Raw genomic sequence first — 9,658 nt, 5'->3', positions numbered from 1 at the left:
TAATAACTTTAGAAGTTCTGTCAAAGTACAAAAACTTGCCTTTTTCCAAAATTATTTTGTGCCTCTGATATCTACCCAGGGAACAAAATTTGTTCATAAATATAAAACAAGTTGGTCTGTTAGTGGATCTAGGGGCCTGTTGTCAGTAAGATAAAACCCACTTCAAAGTTATATCTTTATTACTCTGTCCAAATAACTACATGTGTTACCATAAAAAGTCGCAAAAAAAAGGTCAATTCTGACCCATACGTTCTTCAAATATTACTTTGAAGGACAAAACCCACTTTTTCTGAGTGTTTTGTTTTATCGAGGACCTTGAAGAAAAAAGTGTAAAGCTTTTCAAAGAAACAAATCTGAATATCCGTGCCATCTCTGGCCTTATGTAAAGAAATGTCAAATTTGTAACATGGTTTCCACTGACACACAGCTAGGTCTGGTGAATAACCCATATCCCGAACACATGTCAAACACACACCACACGCACAGCCTCACACAGTCACACACGCACACACGTACGCACTCATGTACGTACCCACACACTACGCACAGACACACACACACAGACACAGACACATACACACATGCAGACACACACAGGCACACACACAGACACAGACACACATGTAGACACACACACACATACACACACACAGACACACATGTAGACACACACACACACATACACACACACACACACACACACACAAACACACACACACACACAAACACACACGCACTAAAACACACACACACAAACACACACGCACACAAACACACACACACACAAACACACACGCACTAAAACACACACACACACACACACACACACACACACACACACACACACCATCCATTAATCTACCCACCCCGTCCCCCCTATTAACACACATTGATTAAGTCACAAGCAACCCCTGATTCTCGTTCAAATCAAAACGAGTCAGGCGTTCGCCAGCGTGACCAGACAGCGAATCAATGCAACGTCACTGAACACTCCACAATGCATCACGTTGTAGTTATACCCAGGAGCCAATTGAAAGTCATATCCGGTGATGCTTCATTGCTTCCGGTTTGTGAGTTGTAGAAGGCGTAATTTAGAGACCCATTTAGGTCCCCCCACCCCCCTCTCTATCTCTCTCTCCCTCTCTCGTTCGCTGTCTGCCCGTGTTGTTTTGTCCGCTGTTTTCCCATTCGTTCTGCACTACTCGTCATAAAAAAAGTACACACATATATTTAGCTGTAGATCTTTGTGATGCGGCGAGTTATATTAAAACCAAGTGTATTGCCAGAAAGGTAATTCATTCCCCTACCGTATGAAATAAAGAGTTTCATTTTTCTTGAATTAGTGTTTATGCAGTGTATCGGAGACTTCGAACACCCCCCAAAATCAAATTCGCAAAAGCAAACTTGCAGACACTAAAATACACAAAAAATCAAATAAGTAAGAGTAACCCCGTTTTTGATCTCAAATAGAAGAACAACTCATTTGCTACTTATATAAATTGATTTGGTTCAGGTGTTGTGCCTAGCAGTGTTGTTTTGCCATTTTGAAGAAGACTAGCTGTTGTCAGCCTCTTCAGAAGCAGTAAAAGGCTTGTTTTTGCGTCATGTTGTGTGGGCTATGTGGGTACAAAACCCGTAGTTTTGTAATGGCACGTTGTATTGATTTTAAATTCGATATAAGTATTGATAACACAATTGCCAAAACGTGAAAAATGAAACTCTTTATTTCATACGGTAGGGGAATTAATTACCTTTGTGGCAATATTTGGTTTTAATATAACTTGCCGCATCACAAAGATCTACAGCTAAATGTATGTGTGTACTTTTTTATGACGAGTTTGGAGAACACTGGACTTGTGATCGGACGATCGGAGGTTCGAATTCGGGCCGGGACGGACACGGGTCAACTTCAAGTTATGTGCAGACCCAGAGACGGAAGCCATGTCCCACCCCCGTGTCACCACAATGGCACGTAAAAGATCTTGGTCATTCTGCCATGAGTGTAGATGGCTAATACCACCTAAACACGCATACACTTGTGTATCTCGTCAAGAGCCGTGAGGGCGTAAAACAGAAAACGCAAAATTGTTTCAAAAAGGAAATTTGTCTTGGTGACTTCGTCATCATGAGCAGCGGAACATTAGGTCTCTGCCAGACTGTAGTTTGACCCGACCTCAAACGCGTGACGAGATTATTTATTTCATGTAGGAGTTCAGACTATATCATCTGTTGTATTATTTCCTTATCTACTTAACTGTTCCACTCAAGTATGTCTGGGTAAAGCGACTTTACTGCTGCTCGCTTTCATGAAGGAGAAAGAGACGTCATCGACCCGACTTTCTGGGAGATGGGACAATAAGTTGATGAAGCACACACACACACACACACACACACACACACACACACACACACACACACACACACACACACACACACATTAATTTCGGACACTCAAATATATATCAATTAAACAAAATCCCTTCAGCACAGCAGGTAATTGCCATTCTGGACAGCAAGCGCACACTGCAGGCTGTGGATTTCGGTATTTATCATACATACGTCAGAGCTAGAGACTACCAGTGTCATATCTCAACCATAATTGTGACCCTCCACCACGGAATGAGTCACATGTCACCTTTGCATGATTTTCATATTTTTCCATTTTCCTGAAGAGTCTTTTTATGCTCTATCCAGTGGTGAAAACCGTTTTAGAAAAGAGCGAACACTTTTTGAGTTATAAGCCTGTGACTAAGGTGACCCTCACACTGTTACCAGACATCCCCCAGACTTATATTAAGCCTAGCGCAGAACCGCGCGAGGTGAGATGCGACTCATTCCGTGGTGGAGGGTCACATATCTGCACACTTGTGTATATCATGTAAATAAGGACGGGTCAAACTACTGCATGACAGACGTGCTTTTAAACATGGTGATCATAGACAAACTTCATTGTCAAAACACTTAGTTTTTTACTCTGTAAGAACTTACACGTGACGCTATAATTCTTATTGTGGCTTCTTTTTGAACTTTCTTTTGATTGTACAGTAGTTTTTTGTTTTTTTTTAGACATTGAAAAGCTCGCTTTCACTGGCATTTCTTCTTCTTCTTCTTCTGGGTGCCTGGTGGGTTAAGGTGGAGATGTTTCCGATCTCCCAGGTCAGCTTATGTGCAGATCTGCTAGTGCCTTATCCCCCTCGTGTGTACACGCACGCACAGGACCAAGTGCGCACGGAAAAGATCCTGTAATCCATGTCAGAGTTTGGTGGGTTATAGAAACACGAACATACCCAGCATGCTTCCTCCGAAAGCGGCGTATGGCTGCCTAAATGGCGGGGTGAAAACGTTTATACACGTACAAATCCACTCGTGTAAAAACACGAGTGTACGTGGGAGTTTCAGCCCACGAACGCAGAAGAAGAAGCGGGCATTTCAATATTTAAAGAAAACCAAAACACCCACTCGTGTTAACCTGGTATGACACATCTAACGAAGTAGTAATCACTATGTACGTAGTCGTACTGGGCATCTCTTATCGCTTGTAATTAACATCCTAGACACGTTAGTGTTGGTTGCGTATGAATGTTTGAACGGACAGGAGTTAGGTATCTTGAACAACATTGGATTATGTTGCTTTTGATTGGTTCACTTGAGAACGTGACGTCAAGCTAAAAAGTCAGCGATGATACACTCAAAGGGTCGAGTAACACTCGGGCCCGGAGCGCAGACTTACATTACTTCCGCGTTGCGGTCACTGAAGTGGGGTTTGAATAGGGTTTGAATGGTGCCTCTCTGTCTATGTCTATCCTCGTCTATATTCCTCTATGTTTCACACATTCAAGGGGAGAGAGAGAGAGAGAGAGAGAGAGAGAGAGAGAGAGAGAGAGAGAGAGTCACACACACACACAAACACACACAGACACACACACACACACACACACACACACACATACACACACACACACCACACAGAAACAAGTACACTCACTCATTTACACAAATAGGTGCAGATATTTAAGATATCACAGACATATTACAGACGACAAAACGAAAAGGCAGGTCATGTTTTGTTCTTTAATTTAAGCAGACTTCGATAAAGAACATCGACGCAAAAAGAAAGTTTGCTGAAAAACAAGCCTTCTTTACAGGCACTGAAAGCCTCCCGTAAACCATCACAGATACTGTCAGGCTTTTACACACAGGACAAACACCCTTTCATTCAAACACTCACCGCTTGAGAACAGCCTAGGTGCCCTCCGTAAAGAGCGAGCAATTTTCAAAGAATTTATTTTTGCGTGGTTTATCTTACCCCTGAGCCATCGTGAACCCGTGTGATCCAGTTTCCCTTTTTCACAATGCAGTCGTCAGTTAGTAATTTGAATGTGACTCGCTGTGAGCTTATCTGCAATAGCACGTTATTATGTACCTCTGACTATGCACGAAACAAACGGCTGTGGTTCACAAGAACTCTCGCGATGGCTTTTGACTGTTCAGAGGAACTGGCGATAGACATAAACCCTCGTCTGCTACGAGAACCACGACCTTGCGTGACCCTGCTTCCGGGCGTTTCTTTTTTCAAACTTTCAAAACTTCGAATTGTACTGATCTTGTCTTGATGAAAAAATAATTCTTTTATGATTTAAGAATGTTTGTGTAACAAGCTGTCAATTTATTATTTAGATTTTAAAAGTTAGGTCTAGCGCCAAAACGCACCACGGTCCGATTGTCTCTGATCGACACTCTCTCCGCAAAATTAATTCTTTGAAAATTGCTCGCTCTTTACGTAGGGCACCTAGGATGTTCCCGTATGGTGAGCGTTCAAATGGAAGGGTGTTTGTACTGTGTGTAAAAATCTGACAGTATCTGTGATGGTTTACGGGAGGCGCACTGTGCCTTTAACGTGAAAATCTCTTTAAAAAAAAAATGACAAATTGCAAAAGTGGCTTGAATTAAGCATAACAACGCAAATCGAACGACCGACTACAAACCACAAAACGAAGTTCTGTGATGCAAATTATACGGAATATAAGACGCACTCCAAAGAGAAAAAAATCAACATTAAAAAATGGGGAAGGCGGGAGGGGGGTGTCAAAGAAAAAAAAGAGAAAAATCAGAGAAAAATGGACGCGCAAGGCGATATCGAAATATTTAGTCAATCTGGCGGCATACATGACAGAAGCTGAACGTACTATATGACAGGGACCAGAGCGGCCTCGGCTGGCCAAAACCTTTCAACCGAGAGAGCACTGACTCAGTGGCCTTGGTGAACCATAAAATAGATTTTCTTTATATCCTGAGCCCATTGTCAATCAAAGCACGTTCATTATATACATTTATTTTTGGACGAGGAAGTAATAATAAAAAATCAATTGAAATCATTTTACAATAATCCGTTTTTAGAATTTAATTTTCAAGAAGAGAAATATTTTACAAATGAGTTCATTAATAGTTAAGCTTCCAAGCTAAAATACTATCCAAAATAACAGACCTGTTCAAAGGTTGTTTGAAAAAAAGATCAAAGATTTACATTGAAAAATACGGTCATCACAGTGCGGTGTGTCAACGTAACGAGTAGATATGACGTCATCAAAGACATCCATCAACTACAAGGAAGACGCGTGGAGACGTAAATATCTTTGCCACTATTTTCTGGGAACCAATTTACACACACACACACACACACATACTCACACACACACACACACACACACACATACTCACACACACACACACACACACACACACACACACACACACACACACAACACTAACACACACACACAACACAACACCCCCCATCACACACACGTACACACAACACTAGCGCCGCCTAGAAGAGAACAGATTCCGACACTCATGCCTAAACCGAGCGCTGCAGAACCCATACACTACAGAATTCACCGCACAGTTCAAGTAGTAAGACCTCAGACCAATGTTGTAAGCGTTGAGAAGCGACCCGGTTAGCCCCTTGTTCAGATCACCGATCACAGCACGCGTTCCAATAATGATGAGATGCGGCAGATAGTTGATGACGAAGTTGGCAGTGAGGATGAACATCATTAAGGTGGTGCTAGATGGTATCTTCTTCACGGCCCCATGTTTCGTTATGGAGCGACGTTTTGTCGAAGCTGAGGTGTTCGTGGTGGTGGTGTTCGCTCCGAGTCGCATACTGTACTGACGGCCCTTGGTTCTCAGCACTGTTTGCAGGAGGGAGACCGGTTTGTTGTTCTTGTCTTGATGGTGGCCCGCTGAGCCTTTTGAGTCCTCGTCAGACAGCGTGTCGTTGGTGACTTTGTTATCTTTGGTGACTTTGTCTTTAGTGACTTCTTTGGTGACTTCTTTGGGTTGAGATTCTGTCGTTCCTTGGTTAGAGTTTTGCAAGGTGGGTGAATTGTTCTCTGCCTTTGTGCTACCTTCTCTGGAGTGTGAGTGTTGGTCAATCACTCTAATGTCAATGTCCGTCGTTCCACTGTCGTCGCAGTGAACTTCACCAGACACCGTGGCTTCATCGCCATGCCAAGCCGAGAAGAACCCTTCGTCAATGGTATCGTTGGTATCCTGCTGGCTGGGGTCTTTATAGTTGAAGTTGTTGACCGACAGAAGGAGAACGTCCTTGTCCGAAGAGGGAGCCAGATCCGTCTGTGGATTAGACTGAGGATTGAAAGTACTCAGACTCAAGTCTGCCATGGGTAAGAACTCCGTGCTAGAGGCAGCTTTCGCTCCTGAAGTACCGAGGTCGGTTCTGGGTCCAGAACTCGTGTCGTCAACAACACTACTGTTTCCCTTTTCTCTGCACACTCCAGAAGGCAAGGCCGAGGTTCCCCTGAAAGAGCCATGACTTAAGGCCAAGTTCTTCTTGTGTCTCTCCAGCGCTATGGCGATGCGTACATAAGACACGGCCATGACGCCCACACACCCGACAAAGGCCACTAACATCAGGGCGCTGTACACCAAGGGGAAGGCCGTGTCGACGAAAGCGTCATCGGTGGAGCAGGTAACGCCTGTGACATTCCCCACCCCGGTCTCAATAGTGTGCGAGCCGTTGAGGACAGCGAAGGGCAAGGTGAGGAGAAAGGCAGACAGGCAGCAGACAGCGATGTACAGGTTGATTCTTCTGGAAGACCGCACCTTATCCAATGGGTGGCAGATTTTGCGGTACCTGTCTCTCGCCACAGCCACGAGAATGAAGGCAGACACCAGCGTCAGAAAGCTGTTGACGGACCGCATTGCTCTACACATCGAAGGAGGGTAGAAGTTGAAGGAGAAGCGAATGTCGATGATTTCGCTGGAAAGGGAGAAGACGTTAGCCGTCAGATCGAAGATGCTCATCACCAGGATGTAGCTGCGTGTAGCGCTGGGTTTGAACCTGCGGTAGTACACGAGGAACACGATGGAGTTACCCACCAGGCCCATGATCATCAGAACGGCGAGGTAGACGATGGTGGGCATCAGGGATTTGATCATGGCCAGGCTTAGAGCGTCTAGGTCTACGTATTGTTCTGTTTGGTTGCTGTCCATTCCCAATACTGAGCTTGTCGTGTTGCTCATCAAATCGATAGGGCTGGTATCTTTTTCGCTGAACTGGGCCATGACTGATGATGTTGTGTTGTTATTGATTAACGCCTGGGTGACCGCTGGAGTTGTATTTGTCGTTGCATCGATTGTAAATTCAGACGTCCTTGTGCTATCTGCTCTAGTTTGAGAAACTAAAGCCACCGTGCTGTCTGTAAACATGATTATTGTTGTAGAACCTCTACTGAGCGACATCTCGGTTAAAGGACTGTGGCTTCTACTGACGCGCTATTTACGAAGCTGTTTATATTGCTTATGCTTCTACGGTGTTTAATGTGCCTACTTGGCTTTGTGCGATGCGCTTACAATAATTAATCATCAACACTATTCGCAAACACTTTTTCGAAGTCATTGACACTGAAAATGAAACGTTATTGTCCTCATATTTACTCTTGACAGAAAGAATTGTTAATCCGTGGGGCTATGATTCTTCGTTTCAATTTAAAGTTGTCACTTGAGACACACACGTTGAACTCTCATCTGACGCTGCAGTCCTTAATTGGGTAGCTGACTGTCTGAGTGTGCATATGCCACGCAATTGACATCCGGGTCGTAGTATGACATTCAGGGTCAGGTATGACGTACGGAAAGTGTCCGTGAATTTCTCACTTCCTGCTGGGTACTCCGTAGGAATTAATGCACCTAGCAAAACGAAAACAAGGGATTTATTAGAATGGATAAATGAAGAAAAGAAGATTAATGAATGAATTAATGTGATAATATTATGTGTTTATTTAACTATTTGTTCAGATACATAACAAACAAAAATAAGTATGGATACATATAACACCATCATATAAATAAAGCATAAGAACTATTAGCTAAGAAAACAAATACTCAAATAGAGATCACATAAACACACACAGAGACAAACATATAACAACAACAGAAATGAACAGTTTATAACTACGCAAGAATTAGGCATGTGAAGGATACCAGAGAAGGTGAAGAGCATAACCAATCAATGAATACATACGAAAAAAATAACGAACACATTAATAAAATGTGACCCTCCACCACGGAATGAGACGCATGTCACCTTTGCATGATTTTCATAGTTTTACATTTCCTAAAGAGTTTTTTATGCTCTATCCAGAGGTGAAAACCGTTTTAGAAAAGAGCGAAAAACTGTTTGAGTTATAAGTCTGTGACTAAGGTGACCCTCACACTGTTACCAGACACTCCCCGGACTTATATTAAGCCTAGCGCAGAACCGCGCGAGGTGACATGCGACTCATTTCGTGGTGGAGGGTCACAAATGAAAAGGGAGAAAAAGATAGAAATAAAAATAAAAAGAACGAAACAAGAAAATAAAGAAAAAAAAAGACAGACAGACAGAGAGACAGGCAGACACATTTATATATATATATGTTAAATACAGTTTAGATAACATGATTTATTTACTTTGCATTCAACACTTGAAATAATAGTGACAACAAGTGAATGAATGAAAGGGACAGTTAACAAACGAATTAATCAGGTATTCAACCTACGTACCAACCCTCAAGATAATTACTAATTTAATAAATCAATTAATAAGTCAATGACATTAGTGCATACTTAAAGTGGTAATAATTAAACCTTAATAGAAGACAAACTTCAGGAGAGCAAAAATTCTTACCGATCTCTCAGCCAACATGTGACTTCCAAAGCGTAGCTCAATTATCTCTGCATATTATTCACAACAGACAGACATCACCGAAGGAGCGCCAATTCCTCTCAAGCCAATCAGACACTTCCTCTTCCAAACGGATTTCACCTCAACAGCTGGCAAAAGTGAATATGAACAAGAAATGAGCCGGGTTGATGTATGAATGCTGACACAAACGCAATAGTGAATCGTGCATAGTTTAGCGTTTATAATTAAGCTCTTAACTAGGAACAATCTGACATTAAATCAACAAAACACTTATGGAAGAAAATTGTGACGCTTGTTTATATTGGCAGCATAGGCCAATGATAATTTCATTTAAAGTTTCGTAATAATTAACACTGATAATCCTTACCCTTTACTTGCATACCACCATCTTCTATGTAAGCGTGCATGCTGAGATATATTATTGTGAGATTAAAGGGTTAGGGTGCGTGC

At 42.5% G+C, this 9,658-nt stretch overlaps 1 protein-coding gene across 1 annotated transcript; it reads right to left on the bottom strand.

Moving 5' to 3' along the window:
* Positions 1-4,057: 4,057 nt before the first annotated feature.
* LOC138980000 (uncharacterized) lies at positions 4,058-9,443 on the bottom strand. The gene is made up of 2 exons (XM_070352768.1): positions 9,191-9,443; positions 4,058-8,211 (listed from the first exon to the last, which is right to left on the bottom strand). The coding sequence occupies exon 2, from the start codon at positions 7,762-7,764 to the stop codon at positions 5,818-5,820; it is 1,947 nt and encodes a 648-aa protein (XP_070208869.1). The 5' UTR covers positions 7,765-8,211; positions 9,191-9,443; the 3' UTR covers positions 4,058-5,817.
* Between the last annotated feature and the right edge of the window lie 215 nt (positions 9,444-9,658).

The sequence above is a fragment of the Littorina saxatilis genome, linkage group LG11 (genome assembly GCF_037325665.1).
Source record: "Littorina saxatilis isolate snail1 linkage group LG11, US_GU_Lsax_2.0, whole genome shotgun sequence".
NCBI classification, from domain to species: domain Eukaryota; kingdom Metazoa; phylum Mollusca; class Gastropoda; order Littorinimorpha; family Littorinidae; genus Littorina; species Littorina saxatilis.
Note: the sequence above shows the minus strand (reverse complement) of the source record. Positions and strands in the feature narration are given on the sequence as shown.

What these genes read in the sequence shown, in the direction of transcription:
- LOC138980000 (XM_070352768.1), bottom strand. Translation starts at nt 7,764, where the DNA reads ATGTCGCTCAGTAGAGGTTCTACAACAATAATCATGTTTACAGACAGC.